A 19,906-nucleotide genomic window follows, 5' to 3' on the forward strand; every position below is an offset into this window, starting at 1 on the left:
AATACTTCTAGATTCACTAGCACCATAGAAGGTGCCTGCAAAATTTAAAAGTGGACTTGTTTTTAATGCTGCCTTCCATGCTTTCTAGAAAACATCACAAATCTGACAATAACACATCTTTATATCGGTATATGGACAAACTGACCACCAGCTAAAATGGAGACAAAATTAATTAAAGGACACTGAAATAGCTTTCAAAACCAGCATCTATTTAGCACCGTAAGCGCTTATACTTTATGCAGGTAGGAGCAAATATCAAACAAGAACAAGCGATTCAGAAAACAGTGAGAGACTGGCCAAATGTCTTTGCAGATTCTTCTAAGAACAGAGGAGTTTCCAGAACGTCCCTCGTAAGTTGGTAAGAAATAAGCCTGGGGCAACAGAACAAGAATGTGAGAGAGGTACTTCATAAAATAAAAAGGATCAAAAAAAATGAAACGATGAACACAGAGCACATTCCAGGTATGTAGAACTACCAAGAAAGCAGCACAGAGATAACAGAAAGGTAACTCAGAAGGCAGAACTGAGCAGGCTGGGCAGGGCGTGGGGCCGTATCTGGTTCCAAGACAGGGCTCTTCATTCAGTGCTGAGAACAAGCAGCAGATATGAAATAAGCAAGCATACCCAGAGGAGCCTAGCACACAGGCAGCTATGTATTAAGCTGATCTGACTAGCAAATACCTCAATATCAGTGGCAGACAAATAAGAAATCTTCCAGTCTTATCGCAAGTAAGTAGTCTGCATAACATCCAAGAATAACACCATCAGTTCCTCAACATTGTTTGCCTCTTTCTCTTTCCATTGTATACTGGAAGACAAGGAATCTGTTACCCAGTTATCTAGCCAATTTTATGATTTATGCACAAGCTGGCTGACAGTAGGTGAGATGCTGACAACTGGATGCTAAATGCAGGAAACTACTGGAGGCAGGGAGAAGTCAAGTCACTCAATCTTGTAACTAAGACAGGTATGCATCCTTAGGATGGTTCACAGATAATTCACGATGAGAATAATTGAGAGACCAGATGCTTGCTGTTTTCAAATTCCTTGGACGTAGCAACAGCCAAAAGTACTTATTTATGCACAGTAAGTATGGAAGTCAACTTTTGCTTCAAATACCTTTGCCTTGGACATTTTCAGAATTATAATAAATATGTCCTCATTCAAACAGGAAGAGTATATTACAGGACTTACTACAGAAGATGAAGCTGAGCAATTGTTTCACCTTTCCAGAAGGCACTTAAGTACTAAGACCTCCGTACTTAACACTGAGCATTACTACAGGATACTACAGTATGATGGCAGAGAAAAACTAGCAAGGACACAACATTCACCCAGAACCAGAAAACCTGACCAAAGAGAGATAACAACTTTGTATCCAAGTTAGGCTGACAAAAACCTCAAGAAGGAAGAAGAGGGTTGGGCGAGATGTAAGATGTTAGACTAGATGACCTCCTTGAGTCCCTTCCAACCTATCTGATGCTATGATTAAGAAAAGCTCAGAGATCTAGTTGAGTTGAAAAACATTTCTCAGCATTAATTCATATAAGAGATATTTCATGAAAGACAAGCTTCAAGAATGCCAGTGTGAGAAATTTAGTAACAAAAGCCATTATTCTTCCCTCAAATGCAAATTTATTATCATAACGCAGAAAACTCCTCTAAGCTTCATGAATTTTATTCACAAGGGAATGTATCCGTCCACAAGTTGACTGAAGAAGTGTTATTTCTCTGCAGATTTTCCAGATTCACTAGGTTGACCGGACCAGATGTACATATTAGGACTTCAATAACAGCACCATTAGAGAAGACAGACAACATTTGATCCTGTAGCGTAAGGCCTCAAGAAACATTTAGAAAACAATTTAGAAAACTCCTTGTTCCACATGGACACTACATTATTGAAGTGGCAAATGAAAGCACAGAAAACACATCCAGGTGATGTGACATGAATAAGCTAACGTAACAGAACTAAAAGTTGACATGGTTGCATATTTTTCTATCAGATTACTCAAAAGACAGCTTGGCTCATTATCAACTGCAGACTGATCAGTCAAGTGAGTGAGTATACATGGGATCCTGGTATGAAGCCACTTTAAATGTACTGGAATTCTGATTTTTGCTTGTCCTTTCACTGGTTCCCCACCCGACCCAAAAAAAACAAGTGATCAATAACTCGCAAATGTGTATCAATAAGGTCCCTTGAGCTTTTGTAGCTTTTCAGTTCTTTAAGCCAGAATTTCACTAAGTTCAAGGAATCTGATCTTTTTGAGTGAAGTGTGAAACCGATTCCAAAGACTCCCATTTGCTGCATATTTTTAAGTTGGCAACAGGAAGAAGTAGTTACCGTGGAAGAGGGAACAACAATATGATAGGGTTTCAGGCATACCAGGAAACACAGAATACAGTTTTGGCATTTAGTAAGAAAAGCATCCCTTCTGAATGACTTAATTGTAGCAGAAGATAAGATGTTTCCAACTGGTGTGAAGGAGTGTGCTTCTCTGCTTATTTCCTTCTATACCAGCAATTCTTAAGTCATTTTTTTCTTCTCTTTCATAACAGGATCTAATATTGATCAATAAGAGCATTATGTGGTTAATGCTCTGTAAAAGAATAAAATAGTTGGATAATGATTACATCTCAGGTTCGGTTTTAGAGCTCCACTTACACCGCCAAACAAGAAAGATTTTTTTCAGGGTGTCAGTATTGTTTTTGTTTGTTTGTTTGTTAAGTCCGAGTTTCTTATTTTGAAGATGATCTTCTCAGATGAACTAGTAATGTACAAATTCTACAGTACACTTCAGAATGCAATAGTATACCAGTACTCATGACTTCCAAACACAGGACACTTTCGTCTATTCTGGTTTTCTTGCAGAGTGCATAATACTGTTTTTCTTAGAAATACGAAGTACAATACAAGCCAATATAAATATTGTCCTAAGAACCAGTAGATTAAGAATAATGTTAGCAATAGCAAGCAAGAAGCTCTCTGAATGTATTCATAAATCCACCCTTTCAGGGATTCATTCCATATTCAACTTCTTAAGCATTCAAAAGAAGTCCACATTCAACTATTTATTGTGCTACAATTTTGACCATTTTCATCTGCTCTGAGCTTGGAAGTCTTTTGTTTCCAATAAAGAAAAATGTATCTGTGCAGGAGCCTGCAAGTATCAAAATGGAGTAATTATATATTATAACCCCACAGCAATTATTTTGTTAGTCTAACCTATTAAATAATTATTACACTGCACACATTTAAAAGTCAAATATTTTAAGTGAATTTTTATTAACTGATTTACAGATATCCTCCTTTAAGATCATACCTGTTTAAGCAAACTGGTAAGAACATCCATATGAACAGTATTTAAAAGTTACAAACTACTACCTTCGAAATAACGGGAGGTTTGCTTTAGATATACATCTTGACATCAGGACTGGAGCAGCAGTATCTTCAAGAATGCTAAATAGGAAGGTTGTTTTCAATGCAGAAAAACGTGTAATGAATTCCTCATTTGCTTTTAAATATTGATATAAAGTTGTGGTAATGCTGCACTCAAAAACAATTTTAGGGTTGTGATCAGAGAAGTGGTTCAAAAACACGTATGGCAGAGCTTGGTTTTTTTTCTTAGAATGCCTTTATGTAGCAAAGTTCCTCTGCTAGCCTAATGCTTTCATGTTTCTAATTATGCTGAAACATCAGTTAAGAGCCTACCTGATGTTTTGGAGAATTTGCTGTGCTGGGATTGATATTCCGCAATGCCTAAGAGTAAAAATAAGATGGATAAAAATTACTTTAGCTGCATGGTTTGCTTATGCAGGCTGTCTTATAAACACCATCTTGTAGTATCAAGCCCCCAAGACAGGCCAGATCAGACAGGATAAAGGAGTTAAGAAACTATGAAAATCATGACACAGTGAAACAAAACTTACAGATTTACCAAGGATGAGCATTTGACAGAAAAGCTGGATGACCAGGGAGAACAACATGAAGGGAATTCACTGTCACCTGGTCCAAAGTTAGTCAGGTTTTCAATGACAACTGAGGTAAGAAGAAAATTAGAAGGCCTACCTAGAAGCATGCTAGCACAGGGTAAAATGTTTGTTGGTGGATTAATAGCAAAGCAAGAACAGCAGAGGCCCAGATGCTTAAGCACAGAAAGTCCTGATGCCATCTTTGCCATGTATTCTTACCTAGAGTACTATAAAAAGTAACAGCTTTAAAGATGACCCATCTGATACCAAGAGATGCTGAAGATTCCTACAAAAACAAGCCTTGACTACAAAAGAGATAACACAAGTCAGATTCCAGGACAGAATACTGTAGGTGATGAAGAAATAGAAGAGCTGTCTTTGAGGACTTTAAGATATTATCCTCTCCTGATACAAGGCCCATCACCCAAAGTGAAAAGGGAGCAGGGTAAGATTTTAAAAGGTTTTCCTCAAAGAAAAGATTAGTGCTTTCTTCGACAGTGTCAAAAAAAAAAAAAAAAAAAGACACACCAAAGAATATCTTAAATATCTAGCACAGATGGCAGTCACCTCTTCTAAAACATTCAGATGGAAAAGTAGAAGCAGAAGGCTTAAACAAAGTGAAAAGTCAAGCCCGAATTCAGGATCCAGAGATTCCAACATCCAGCGCTACACTTTGACATTCTCTATGGCAATACTTATACAGTAGAAAAACACTAAAAGGAATAGCTTGCAGCCTAACTGTGAAGTTTGAGACTCCTCATCATAAGAAAAACCACAGGTTCAAAACGCAGCATGAGTGATTCAGTTGTTCCATGCTCCTGTCCACTGTTAAACAGATGAGATTTTAGCAACAAGCTGTCTCCTCGATGTATCTTATATAAACTGTAAAAGTGCCTCGGAATCCTACAGACATGTTATGAAAGTGAAAGACTTTCCTCCGCTTAAAAGGGAGAACTAAAGCAACTGTGGGAACCAACTTCTTCTTTTTGCATGACTCAGAACTCAGTGAGTATGAAATATATTCTCAAGAGCAATCTCCAATCAGATCAACAGTCCATGATGTCATCCTAATAGCAGAAACCTGCTCTCAGAAAGTTTTGTTAGAGAGGGAGGAAAGCAAAATCCTTCAGTGTGATAAGTCAGATGCTTTCACTACCAAGCTGACACCAGTAACAGAATGACTTCAGACCCTTTTATGTCTCAAAGCTTTTTGTACAGTCACTGGTCTTTAAGGCTCCCTGAAACATCAACTTAGCCAAAACAAAACAAAACGTAACATAACATACAAAAGAAATAGTGGAAGTAGGTGTCTAACCTGTGGCCTCACCTGCCGAAGCAGTTCTTGATGCTTCAGTCTCAGCCTTTCCTTCTCCATCTGTAGCTGCTGAAGTCTCATCTGTTGCTGCTGATTGGAGCTACTCCCACCCATCACACCACCCTGGGGACTCTGAGGAGCCAGAGGGGGTGGCTGTTTCACTGGAGCACTTTGGCTGATTCGCTGATTCATGGCTAAGGAACCAAAACAATAAGCGTTTAAAAATAAAGTTCAAACAGATACAGAAGAAGTATTATCCTAAGACAACACACATTAAAAAAGTACAAGTGCCAACAACACAAAACATTCAACTATACTGATTTTCAGTGTGAAATGTATGCTCATATGTATTGTTCCTGTTAAATTAATGCAACCTTCTCATGTTTAAGAGCACATACTTGGTCTAAAAGCTTCTGAAAACAGCGTTAAACACGCAAGTTGGTGAACGTTTTCAAAGTGGTAGTGAAATATTTCAATTTTAATGTTCTCTCTTCTTAACAAACTATTCTCAATTTAGAAACAAATAATACAAAAATCACTTGTTCACATGAAATCTTAAAATTGCTAAGCTTGAGAACACACAGGATGACAAAACAGATCATCACACTTATATCCAGCTACATTTGATTACAGGCTACCACTCTTCCTGATGTGATGCAGCTCATCCAACAATCACTCACATCCTTGTCACAAGTTTTGAGTATTATAGGCTCCAGTTAGGACATCCTGACACACAAAATTAGAGCTGGTACAGAAATGGCAGATGAATTACGCAGCCACATATACTACCATTTGCACAGGAAACATTTTACTAATGCTTCGTTTTCCTCTTCCCCACAAAGGCTATGTGGTACACCTTTTTTGTGCAACTAATATGTGAGCGCCAATCTCCCCTTCCCCAGGAAAGCAGCATCTAACAATTTTGTTTTATAAAATAATGCATCTACTTGACAGACCTGCTCCCCCGCTAACCTGTTCCACTCAAGAGACCAGTATGGTTAAAGTCAGAGGCACTGGAGTTCCCACAGAGGAGCAAAAGGCTGGGAAAAGCTGATATATAATAAGGGCATGATTTTCAGAGACTTTCACTTTTGCAATTAGCTCCACTTCTTGCTTGAAACAGCCTGAATCTGTTACCATTCACAATATGCTGCACAATGCATTTGTTGAAGCAGTAATGGGAGAGGTAGGATTTTTTTTTCTGGGAATGAGGATTATGGTTTATGGGAACTAAGAAAAAAAGGAGTGAGCTTCTACTTAGGATGACAGGCTGCTTTGGTGCAAAGAAAACCATCTGGTGTCTTAGTTTGAATTAATGTTTTCATCATATAAAAAGGATTCCTGGAACACTAACACTTAACTATTTTAAGAAAGGAGCATTATCTCAAAGAACTGGTATCACCTTTTCCTCTGAAGAGCCCTTCACTCTGCACTGTCTTTTGAGTGTTCAGCTTAAGGTATAGAAGTGCCTTTGTTTTAAGTCTAAATACATTTATCTCATAATAACAATAACAATGGTCGTTGCTTCACAGCTTGTCTTTCCATTGAGAGGTAACGTATGAGGAAATGCTTTATTTCTTGCTATACTGAGAACAGAAGAGACAAGAAAAAAATTCAAGAACAGTTAGTCAACTCTCTAGTTTACCTTTTTACTATTCCATTTGGTGCTCATGTCCGGCACTGAGTCAATATTTTAATGGAATGGTGTGACACTTTTTCATGGGTCAAGTAAAAAGAAAATGAAGTGTTGAATAGCTTGAAATAATGTTTCATACATATGATCACAAATAAGACATAACTTCCTGTAACGTAAGTGAATACATGAAGCAGGAATAGAAACTGGATCAAAGTGCAAGTAGAAAATACACAGTGAACACAAAAAAAGAGCTGGATATTCAACGACCTGCAAGTCCCATCCTGACTCAGTGAAAAAGAAAAGAACAGGGAGAAATTGACGATGCTGTGAATAAAGCTCAAAATAAAGCAGGTGTTGTTGTGAGACATCCAGCATCTGAACTGTGTTCAGCTCTGGGGCTCCCAGCGCAAGAAGGATGTGGAAGTGTTAGAACGAGTCCAGAGGAGGCCACGAGAATGATCAGAGGGCTGGAGCACCTCTCCTTTGAAGACAGGCTGAGGGAGTTGGGGTTGTTCAGCCTGGAGAAGGGAAGGCTCTGGGGAGACCTTACAGCAGCCTGCCAGTACCTAAAGGGGGCTACAGGAAAGCTGGGGAGGGACTCTTTGTCAGGGAGTGTAGGGAGAGGACAAGGGGGAATGGATTTAAACTACAAGAGAGTACACTTAGATTAGATATAAGGAAGACATTCTTTTCTATGAGGGTGGTGAGGCCTGGCACAGGTTGCTCAGAGAAGCTGTGGATGCCCCATCCCTGGGGGTGTTCAAGGCCAGGCTGGATGGGGCCTTGGCCAGCATGATCTAGTGGGTGACATCCCTGCCTATGGCAAGGGATTTTGGATTAGATGATCTTTAAGGTCCCTTCCAACCCAAACCATTCTGTGATTCTATGATTCAGGAAGAAGTGACCAGGAACAGCCAACCTACCAGCTGTGCAATGTGGACTATGATCTCTAGTCCAGCAACAGGACAGCTTGTTCCTCTGCTGCACAGGATACAGAAGGTTCATATGCCCCAAGACATCAGAAACTGCTAAACAAAAGTTTCAACAGCACCAACAGCTGTCCTATAAAGGATGTGAGCCATGACCTAACACAAGATCCAAGAGGTCTTCCAGTAGAGGTTGCCCAGAGGAGCAACAGCAGTTAGGCTACCTTCATTTTCCAACCTAGGGCAAAGCTGAAAGTAGAGACAGCAATGCAAAAAGGCAGCCCATCTAGCAGCTCTAGACAAGCTGGACATGACACTACTAGACCGAGGAACACATCTCCTTTCTTCTTTTTTTTTTTTTTTTTACCCAGAATCGGACAACCAAAAACAGCATCTTTCTCCCGCTACTAGCTAATTCTGTAACTCAGGCAGAAGTCTGTGCTGTGCTTCAGAAGTTCCAGGATTCAAACCCTGTTATTAAACAAGATGGAAGGTCAATTACAGTTGAAAGTAAAGAGGGACAAAGGTTAGAAGATTACGACTACCTACAAAAATCACCTGAAAAAAGGTAATCTAGGTTGAAAGCAAACTACCTAGCTTGTAAAAATTTAGTACCTAAAAGTTGAAGAATGTCAATTCTCATTTGGTTAAAAAGGCCACCTTTACGGTCTAGTCTCCAATTGCATAATCCTGGTTTCCAAAGTCCCCGCCTCATGCAATTCACAGGCAAGTCATATTACAAATAACCTCACATACATTCAACAGTTTGTAACCTCAGTCAAACATAAGTGTGGATTATTGACATCCCTTCAACATGTTTAAGATTTGTTTTTCCTGCATGCAACATACAAGTACTAGTTCCATCAGTCTCTTTTCCACTAATACGCAACTTCGGGAATTGTTTTCCTCTCACGTCAAATTTTCATGTTTTATATACCTGTATCTTTCTGACAGCTGCTTGTATTACTTGTGCTCACCCTGATCAAAGTTTGCTCCATTTTTCCTATTTGTTGACTTTGCAATTTAAACCGTAAGAAATCAAGTTCGTCTGATGCTTTTCATTTTATTCCACCATCCTAGATCCCTGAAATACCTTGTAATGATTTTTTTCTAACTAGAAATGTATTTTAAAAGGAATACCACAAACTATTGATACATAAGTGTATAATATTAATATTCAACAATAAATACATAGGGAAAAATATGTGATTTGGTGACTTCAGAAACTGAACCTAAGATCTAGTTTCTAAATTTTTGTTCAGGTACTCACTAAAAATATTTTTCAAGCATTTTACTGTTTGAAGAATGTAAGAATAAAAGACTTTAAAATTGGCAAGATTTTAGAACTGTTCTCTTAACAGATCATAAAGATATTTTCATGTAAGGGGACTATTTTACGTACGAAATTAAAGTTTGGAGATTAAAATAGACTCAATAAAACTCAATTAGCAAATACATCCAAGTGAAGAACCAGTGGAAGAAAAAAACCACTACTACCATCAGCCTTCTTGGCTGATTACACGATTATGCAATCTTCAAGGTAAACAAAGAAGAATGTAGTTTTCTACCATTTCCAATACATTATTTAACTAAAAAGGGGAAAAACCATCTTGTTTCAAGTGACAGAGAAAAAACAGATGCTTTGAAGTTGTTTTGTGTGTGTGTGTGCATATATGTGTTTTTTGTTTAATTCTCAATTCTCCATTCATTACTTACTAGGGACATGACTATAGAAATTTGCACTAGATAATATGCTTATCAGTGAGATCTCATATATGCACATTTAATTTTTTCACACCTCACAGGTTTGTCATGATCCAGACACACACAGCTCTTTTTAAATACCTTGAATTCAGAGGCAAAGAACTTCATTTATCTATAAGAGTTAGGACTTATCAGTTTTCTGATGCATCCTGTTCCTTACCTTCCACGGGTATGGAAAGCATTTAAATAAGGGGCTCTGCACCCACACAGTGAAGGCTGCAAAGACCTCACAGGCAGAGGAGGAACAAACAAGTCTTTGTTTCTAGAAGAGGGGAATTGGAGAGAGGAGGAGGAGGGGCAGGCAAGTTAAAAAACACAGGCAACTTAAGACAATAAAAAAGATCGTGCAGTCCTGTAATATGGCTTAGATTCACAATCTGCAGAATGCAGTCAATCATAATAGCTGCAATATGCTTTTGAGAACAGTTTAAGAATTAGTGGTCTTCAAATGTTATACATTAAGCGTTCTACTACCTAAACTCAACAGCAAAAAGCCTGTTCTGTACTGTAGCAGATAATACTTGACAGTTACTGAAAGGAGTTTAGACCGCTGTCTATATCCTTAATGGAAAAAAACAGAGAAACAATTACCAGGCATTGGTGCTAGAGAGAAAAGGCCAGCATATTGGTAACAACTCAAACATAAAAGGCTAATTCTCTCCCGAGATCCTATGCCAATTTAAACCGCATCCCAGGGCGCTGACAGTTTGCAGCAACACAGTACCTTTCACAGTACCATCACATGCAAACACTGCTGTACAGCACCCTCGCTGGTTACGAGACACAGCTGAACGTCTGAGGGTCTCCCTTTGGTTTTTATCATTTCACTCTTGAAAACCAAACTAATTTCCATCTCCAAATGTAAAGACATTTATTTAAACAAACAAACAAAAGCGCTCAGTATCTGGACAAACTGTAACTTACTGTTCTTAACAGTCAGAATCAATATTTTGTTGAAGGAACTGAAAAAGAGCACTTTTCCCCTTCAGCTGCACTTGGAAGTTAGACAGTTCTTTGTGGATCTGTTTGGCTATGGCTTGGCTTTTTAACGATGCTAACTTGTACCACTGCAACAGAGGCAAAAATCCTCTGATCAAACTGAAAAGAGCTGTGAAGAAAGTTACCAGCAGGATCTGAAAGAACGAGTCTCGGAAGTAATTAAAGCTTGTTCCAAGTGCCTTTTTAAAGAGACTTGGTACAACAATTTCTTGGCTTATCAGGATACAAGCCATGTTTCTGAACTGCATTCCTATATTACTTTAAGGAAATCCCAGTTGGTGTTTCCTAATGCTGCTGTTATAATGCAACCTAAAAATCCAGAAAATAAAATATTTTATTGTTTTCAATTCAGATTAATCTGAGAATTCGGGAGCTAAAAGTGAGGGGGGAACCCTACATCTTTGCCGCAGTAAACATGCAAGGAAATCTTAGCATCATAGGTAAAAAGAAATATTCACATACTTCAAAGCTAGATTCTTGGTTAAAATGATATATCTGATGAAAACACTATTACAGAAGCATGGTCAAACTGTGGATTGATTATTCTGCATTTATTATTTCTACTCAAATGAAATCAGTATTTTTCTATTTGTTCTTCTATCACTATGGTTCCCACTGATTACAAAACTATGAATTATAGGTTCTTTCTTTTCTTTTGATAAAGCTGCCGTTGCTTTTTTATGAGTCTTCCTGTATCCTAGAATGCCACAGCTTGATTGATTGACCATCGTTAAGACCCTACAGCATCTCCAGACTCCATGCCTGTCAACTGAAGATCCGTCAAAATATATTTCATCAAAGCTGGCCTGCATTTTAGACCCGTTTAATCAGCAAAGAGCTACACATAAAGGTACGTTCCCTCACCACATAACACTTCCTGAGTTAATTAGGCCAAAATGTATGCTTTTGCATAATTTGTCATTAAATTGTTTTTTCTTCTTTTTTTTTTTTGCACATTTCCTTCAATTCATTTGTTCACTTTTTGAGGTTCACATACCTGATGTAAAAACATGCCCCATTCTGTTTTTTTTTTGTTTTGTTTGTTTTTTAATCTCTACTACAAATCCATTAGAAATTATTAAACAGGAGTTATACAACCTTGCAAAAACTGTTATTAAAAAAAAAAAGCGTTCTATCAAGAAGCAGTGTAAAACAACATTCTGTATAAGAAACAGAAATCATGTTTCAACATGACTGAATTCAAGGAGGGAAAGAAGAAAGGTAATGCTTCTTTGAATTTTAGATTATGTATGATTAGATATAGAGTATATAATTATTGTGTGTATATATATTTAGATTACAGATAAACGATGTGTTCAAAATGATGCACCTTCAATTTCTAACATAGCACGTTCATTAACACAGAAAAACTGCAGTGCTATAAGAACATGGTGGAAAAAATGGCCTTATTAGGAGTACAGATTTCTTTTACTGTCAGTTGTTCTAGCTATGTTCATCCGCAACAGTGGAGGTATACGTTAACTATACTGGCATAAAGATACCATTACCAACAAATCTTTCTCAAACTGGTTTAAATTATTCTGAAAAGAGCAAGTGTAAACTCATGTAAACCTACTGTCCCAAGAAATCTTCCACAAAAGGTTTTATTTTTCTCCTTTTTATTAGTATACTAAATATTCTACGTAAAGTAGTTCACACAGTACTTGTGGGCAGATTTAATGATTTCTTCAATGAACTCCATTCAGTAAAGAGGTCTAAATACATACTGCTTTTGAACAAAACAAGATTTCTGATAGATAATGAACAACTAATAAGCATTTACTGTCACTACCATTTTATAAGGGCAGCATCTCGAAAACAATGGGATGCTTACCAGTGAAATTTTGTCTGGCTTGCAGATTCACAATGAACTTACTTTGACAGAAGCCACTGGTTCAGTGAAAATTGATGTTGCTCAGTACGTACACATTCTGACAGTCATACTAAAATAAGTAAGTCTATTCCCCATCCTGAGTGATCTCCTAAAATTGTTCTTCTGGAAAGACAGAAGCAGGAAAGTGAAAAATCTAGTAGCAGACCTCTCAGATAAGTCAAATCCATTTTGTTTTGTTTGAGTGACAGAGCATGTAAAGAAGATATAACATTGAATTTGCAGATCAAAACCAACTGTTGCTCATGTTCTGCTTTTGCACAAAAGTGGAAGGTGGATCTGGAACTCGCAAAATCTGTAAGGCCACTGTGACCAGGCGGCTTCTTTGCGACCAGATAAAAAACTAAGAAAAAAAAGTTCTCCAGGCTAGAGTTCTAGCTCTGTGTTGTCCACAAATCTGCCTCAGTGAGGCTACTACAAGGTAATATGAAGAAACACATATTAAACAATGCGTTAGACAGGTAAGGAATAAGAAAACACTACGGAATACCTCCTTTTAATCTCCTTCAGTAGTCCTGCGCACATCCTTTTTGTTGTTTTAGAGGTATAATGTTCTTGCATTATGAAAGAAGGAAACAAAGTCCTGATGTGTATTCTCTGTACTCCAACTGTCATCGTTACTCCTTTTCCTACTTGTGTAGTTTAAGCAGCTACTGTACACCAAGTCCCTGTGGCACTTTCCATAATGATGTTAAACACTGTCTTGCCATCCCCTCCTCCTCATCCAAAATTCATACAGACCTTCACAAAAATCTTAATATGATCCCTAAGTGGGAGCGATAAAATTGTAGCAACGATTTCAATCCAAGGTCACATCTCTTGCTTCATACCCCATTTGGCAGCTCCAAATATGAAAGAACAGAAGGAAAAAGTCTGAGATATATAACATTAGTCTAATTGCTAATAACAAACCTCTAACACTGAAGTTTGGAATAAAATAAGAAAACAAACAGTAATGTGTTATATTCCAATTCCTGCAGAGAGGTTTGCCTAACTTCTCTAATGGAGTACTACATTCAAATGCAAGGCTTGCATTAACTCAGTAAAGACACAAATTAAATGCCAGTTTCCAGTATTTTCCCACTTCAAGTTCACCAAAGGCAAATTATTTCTACTTGTGTTTCAAAAACCAGCCCTGCCATCTGCAAACTGAACTAACAGTTAAAATTCCTTTAACAGTATTTGATACGAAAGCCAACTCTTGGAAACCTGTAGCAATAAAGTTGAATAATTCCAAACTTCAAGTGGTTCTAGGAAATTTAATTTTATAGAAAAAGCAGATGTTCTTCTACTTCAGTAGCTCTGGCCACTCAGAGTGCTTAGCTGACCTGCTTCGCACCAAGACAGTCTGACTATCAAGAAAACATATCAACGCTGCTTGGAAGGCCTACAAAAACCATCAGGATCTGCGAAGAATGAACAATGCACAGTAGCAGAAGCTAGTAAAAGACAAAACATCACAAAACACAAGCTCGACCTGACTATTTCTCTTAAAGACGTAACCTTAAAAATAGTAACTTGAAGCCCTTTCCTATGAGGCCTGCAGAGGCACTGCGAAAGGCTGGACAGCATGTTTGTACCAGATGCTCCACTAGCACAAAGAATCCTGCTGACACAGGCCTAAGAAAGCCCCTTCCCAACCCCCATCCTTCGATCCCATCTAATCTGCTAAGATTTGTCTGCACTTGGCATGAGAAGACCCTCCTTTCATATTTCATCCTCTCCTAGATTTTAAACATTGTCAATTCTCCTAACTCACAACTATTCTACTGCCAACTACGTAGCCTTGGAGGATCAACATCTGAGTGAGCCAACAAGACTTCTGTTCCGTTTAAGCAGTGTAGCCAAAGACCTCGGGCCCACTTCAAAGGTGTTAGATTTGGGTCTTCGATCAAAGCTCTTATCTTCAACTTGGAGCACTCAGATTTTAGACTCAGCCTACCTCACAGCACAGTATTCTGACAGAAACTTTTATTTGATGCATTAGTCTTAAAAGCCTGCTTCAAGAAAGAATCCGTATCAACAGCACCCTTTTTTTTTTCTGTTTAAAGACATGAACGCAATACCCAAACTCCCTTTACCAAACAAGTCAGTAGGTATGTCTGCCTAAAACAATTTCTTTAACCTGATCCTCCTTCCTCCCTCTTTTCCAGCCACATTAATGGAAGATTCCAAGCACTACAAAGCTGCCAACTGATGAGCAAAACACAGAGAAATAAGGGTTGTCTCCTTAGAAGCTGGGAATTCAAAAGCAGTAAAGGCAAAAACTCTTCAAACCTTCCATTTCTGAAAACTGAAATAGAAGAGTATGTTTGCACATACCATTCGACAGTTTTACTGTTTTCAATGGTTCTTCAGATCAGTCAGAGGGGTACTACTGAGGAAGAAATGAACTTCTTCATTTTCAATTAATGTTAGTATTGTAATGATCGAAGACTTTACTATTACAAAGAAGAATCCACCTAGGTTCCCTTCAGAAAGTGTTAGTAGACAAAAAAAAGTGAAATCAAAGTCCTTATATTAAAAGACAGTGACAGAAAAATATGGTGAACTGGGGGGCTGGGAGTGGGGATTTTCAACCTGCATTAAGCATTGAAAGGTAAACTTTTGAGTCATTCGTGGTCTATTTAGGGTCACAGCACTTATTAGTTGAGGATCTCTACATGATAAATAAATGCAAGGCTCGCTAAGTTAGCTCTGTCAAACTGATTTTTTCTTCTTTGCTGGAGTGGTTTACGACAGTCACAAGTGAGAAAGCATCAGGAAAAAGACTCAGTATTTTCTTGGCTTGAATGACAAAAACATAAACCACAATATGATGTGTACAACTTTAGATTTCAAGGAAAACTCCTTCAAGCTCAACAGCAGCTAGCAGCTTGTCTCTATTTGCCGTCACTCTAGATCAGAAGAGCCCACATGCTTTTTTTTTTTTTTTCCTTCTTCTGTCCTGCCCCTTTCAGTTACACTTGAGCTCTTTGACTGAAAAGGTCTGGAACAGATTAAAAGTCCGACCACAAAATAAAGAGCCTTGGCATATACTCAAGCCTGTCTGGGATACACATACACAGTGGGCCCAAAAAGGGAAGCTATGCAGCAAGAAACCCTTATGCAGTCTTTTGGACATTTCTAACTTCTTTCAGTTTAACTGCACAGCCTTCACATTCGAGGGAGTTTCAGTATGCACAAGACAAGTAGCTTTTACCCTTACGGTTAGGCTGCACTATTTACAAAGGAGCAGAACATAGTTCTGAGAAGTAAGATTCATCTCACTCGTGACCTTTGCCAATTAAAGCCTTCCCCCCACACTCCTTTTTAATTCCAGCTGGTATATCCAGCTCATCATCCGAAACTGCATGGTAATGCAAAGAAGAGCAAAATGCATATCTTGCAAGATTACTTAAGTGAATATAATTGACCTGCCCATTTTAAATGCAAAAGGTAACATTGATTTTCAAAATGACTGCTTCCTTTTCAGCCTTATTCACGTGATTATGTAATTGTGAGTTGCGAATTACCCACACGCTCCTCTTGCAACACACAAACAGGTCCACAACTCTGACTGCAGTTAAAGCCAGCATGGACGCTTGCCAAAGCTGACAACCTTCAATATACGCCCCACCTTTGTGCTCAAGTTGCACAGTGGTTCGACCTGTCTACAAACTGGAGAGCAGTTTATAAACAAAGTGTGACAATCTAATGATTTCCATAAGAGCAAACGGATGTTTAATGTGAGCACTCAAGCCTACAAAACAAAAAAGCTGAAATTTCTAACAGCCATTTCAGAAAAGCAAAACAGAACAGTGACTGTTGAGTTTTGCAGCTCTGTGTTTATATGGCATTCATAGAGTTAATGCCTCTCCCAAAAGGGGCCCACAGTTGTTGTTAGGTCAACCCCTGTAAAGCTTCAAAGGCTTTGTATCCCCTCAGCCTGACCTACTCAGTGATCTGCACACTGTTTTCATTTAGTTGCACCGAGTCCAAAACTAAAGCTTGAAAACCACAATGATTTTTTTTTTTTTTTTTTTTTTACCCCTAGTGTTCCTTCCATGTCTCTGGAAAAGTTAACTGAAATCCAAAAGAGTTGAAAATAGTAAGTTCTTGGGAAAACAAATCGAGGGCAAATTAATGCATCTAATAAAGCTCACACATACAGAGATCATGACTTTAAAGAAAAACTGAAGTTGTAATACCACCTTAAATACATCGGAACAATCCCTTGGACCATCTAGTAAACCAGACTCTTAATGTTATTGCTATTTGTGTTCATCAGTGCCAATACTTTACTGAAGTGCTTGCAGCTCTGCTTTTCATATAGATCAAAGAATTGCAAAAAGCTGATACCAGTCCTATTTTGTTACATATTTAGATCTACACCTTGTGATGCCTAATTTAAGTTACTATTTCTATTTTCAATAATAATAGTCCACTTAATAGTCTTTACCTCACACAAAGGAGATTCGAGTAGAAACGACACATCTAAACATTTCTCTCTGTATTGTTTAAAACAAAGTTTCATCATGATCATCACTGTGACAAGCTGGAATTATAAGCTGGTATATGTTTCAAGTGTATTTAAATAGCACAAATTATTATTTGACAATGCCCTCCCTTAGGGTAGTGCAAAGGAAAATAAGTATTTATTTGGGAATTAAAAGATTCTACTGTTGTAAAGAATTGCAAGTTTAAGGGAAGAGTGAACTTGGCTGAGACTGTCTTTAGATAAATCATTTCCGAAGGCCACCGAGTTTGGGAACGGTATGGATCATATGGCAAAATCCCAATACCTAACGTTAGAAACTTTGGTGACATATTCCTACAGGATATATGCTAATCCTTTTTTATATTTTGTTTTTAAAATAAGAATTTAAATAAGGTCTATGTTTCAAATTAAAAATCTATTTTAATTATAGTATAAAGAGTTTTCAAACTATGCCTGCATAATTAAAGCTAAGTGAACTGAAGCGAATCAAAAATTCTGAAGCGAGATGAACTTTTACCAAAGCGTGGGTCAAGCCTTGGGTCTAGCCAAGATGTTGTCTTGTTCTTATGGTTTATGTAGTAAATTTCTCCATCCTGGGTCATAGCTTGTTCCCATCCATCGGGGAGTGGGCCTGCAATATAGAAGGAAGGAGTTCATGGCGGGCTCTTGTTTGCTCCAGCTGAAATTGATCTAAAAAAAATTCCAACATTTTACATATATAACAGTACATGAAACAAAAGAGTTTCAGGCTCATGTCTAACATTTCTGGGATAAGGACAACAAAATGGCGGGTGGGAAATCAAAGAACAGAAAGCTCTATCATTTTGATTTAGGATTTGGAGTTTTATTTTATAATTTGTTTGCATCCTTTCATATGCTTTTGACGCTATCTTTTGCTATAGCATTATAGTACAAAACCAGCAATAAGTCAAGCCTGCCAGAATGAAACCAGCATGAGCACCAGAAAAAAAGAACAAGCATATATATTCTACCTTTCATGGGAAAGTTTAGCTAGTGATTAAGGCCCAGCAGCAGCAGCAAGATAATAGTGACAAGTTTCAGAAATACTATTTCCCTGATCCTTCACAAGCAGTTAAAGAAGTGACAAGACTTATTGGCACTTTCTTCACACTGTAACTTGCTGTAAAAGTGTTAAAGGCTTAAGCAAGCACAAACACAGATCTGAAGAACAGGACGCAAAAAAGCAACATAAAGGTAAGAAAACACCAGAAGCAGACAGAAACAAAGCGCTACAACCAGCAGTGCTACATCTCTATGTGCAGGAAGGTACATTCAGGGAAACCTACATTTAGGAAATGGTAAAAGGAGTTGTGCGACTGTGTTCAAGAGTCCAAAGCTAACGTCTGAACGCAGAGTCCTGAGGTGTTTCCCTTATATTCCAAACAGCGGCTTTGGAGGAAATAACCTTTCAGTGCTCTACAGTTCAGAAAACTCTCATTCCCATCTCTCTATGATCACGGACATTCACCTATATTTTGCTTAGACCGAAAACTAGTCTCTCAACTACGCTCACCCCATGCCATTTAGCAGGTGCTTTACAAATGCATGTTTTAGAATCATATAGATATGGTCTTCTGAAATAGCTAAATTAGATACAGGAAAATTTTGCCTCAATTTCTTTAGATTTAAATACAATTTTAAGACGACATAGCAAAAGATCCACTACAAATGTTAAGAATGTACAAGAAATTAGAACAAGACCTGCTCCAGGAAACCATCATATACAACCTCTCTTTCCACAGCTCCTCAGCATAACACAGTAACACACTAGCAAAAGCCATCCCTCTGCTAGACTCAGACTGAGACCACTTTGCATAAGACACATTATCCACAAAGATTGTAATTTCACATTGAGATTCAGACATACACCCAGAAATTAAAATATATGCCTGAAATATCGACTATATCCACATTCAAAGTGCATTAGCTCTTTGTCTGTCGTATTGTGCTACTGCTGAAGATTTTAATTGTTTAAAGCCTTGGGAGGGCAGAGGATAGATTTTTTTTGCTTAATCTCAGAAGACGTTCCTGGAGGAATGTCAGAGAGTAAAATCATCATTCAATTGCATTTCAGTAATATCCCAAGGCGTAACCAGGAAAAGAATTTCTTACTGTAGTCTTTGGCCTAAGAAATCTCCTACCAACTACGTTTCTAACTCCCTCATTTGGTCCCAAAAGCTATGCCTTTCTCTAGCAAACCCTCTATTCCACTATCAGTGCTACGTGCTGCCAAGTGAGGAAAACCAGTGATCTAGGCACTGGGTTTTCCTTTCTTACCCTTAATGCTCACAAGCTTTAAATGCTGCATACAAGTAACACCACTACCTCCGCTTTTATCTGAAGCTGTTGAACAGAACAGCAAGAAAGAGTGACAATGCTGGAAAACATTCAAAAATCCTACCACATCCACGGTTAACAGGACTTCTGTGCAGAATTCAAAGCTCAAGTGCAAAGAACCCTGTACTTAGTTACTAGACCCCAAAGGCAGCCAAGCTGATCAGATGCTCTTTTATAAAATAGGTACATACCCCATATCATCCAACTGTAAAATCTGATGAACTGAAAATGTTCCTTGACTGCTGAGCCAACACCCTAGCCATGCGGGCAGACCTTCTAACCACTGTTTGCCTCAGAGTCCTTCAAAGCCACACATCCCTAGAAGATGAAACTCAGTAAGAATATCTCTTTTGAACTGCAAAGCCAAAAACCAGCTGGCTCTAGGAAAAAACAAAACTACCCTTGGGGTATCAGTCCTCTTAAACATTGAGTAAAGTATATTCTGGTCTGGCATGTTTCTTTGTAGAAAGAAAGGATAAAATGCCTTTGAAGCAGGGTGCCAGGAGCTGATCAGTCCACTTACCTCCTGGAAGAATTCTGCTTATTAAATTCAATGATCTGA

The 19,906-nt window shown here is 38.1% G+C and overlaps 1 protein-coding gene across 8 annotated transcripts in view; it reads right to left on the reverse strand.

Annotated features, from left to right (window-relative positions):
• Positions 1 to 19,906, reverse strand: part of YAP1 (Yes1 associated transcriptional regulator) — an 87,973-nt gene that overhangs the window by 14,224 nt on the left and 53,843 nt on the right. Inside the window, exons 4-6 of one of the 8 annotated variants that reach the window (XM_035542418.2) lie at positions 17,504 to 17,617; positions 5,291 to 5,484; positions 3,716 to 3,763 (exon numbers count right to left, since the gene is read on the reverse strand). In XM_035542418.2, coding sequence (XP_035398311.1) covers positions 3,716 to 3,763; positions 5,291 to 5,484; positions 17,504 to 17,617 — 356 coding nt within the window. The remainder of the gene's footprint in view (positions 1 to 3,715; positions 3,764 to 5,290; positions 5,485 to 17,503; positions 17,618 to 19,906) is intronic. The other 7 variants (XM_035542419.2, XM_035542423.2, XM_035542422.2 and 4 more) reach the window with 7 other exon arrangements.

This window comes from Cygnus atratus, chromosome 1 (assembly GCF_013377495.2).
Source record: "Cygnus atratus isolate AKBS03 ecotype Queensland, Australia chromosome 1, CAtr_DNAZoo_HiC_assembly, whole genome shotgun sequence".
In the NCBI taxonomy this organism is placed as follows: Eukaryota; Metazoa; Chordata; class Aves; order Anseriformes; family Anatidae; genus Cygnus; species Cygnus atratus.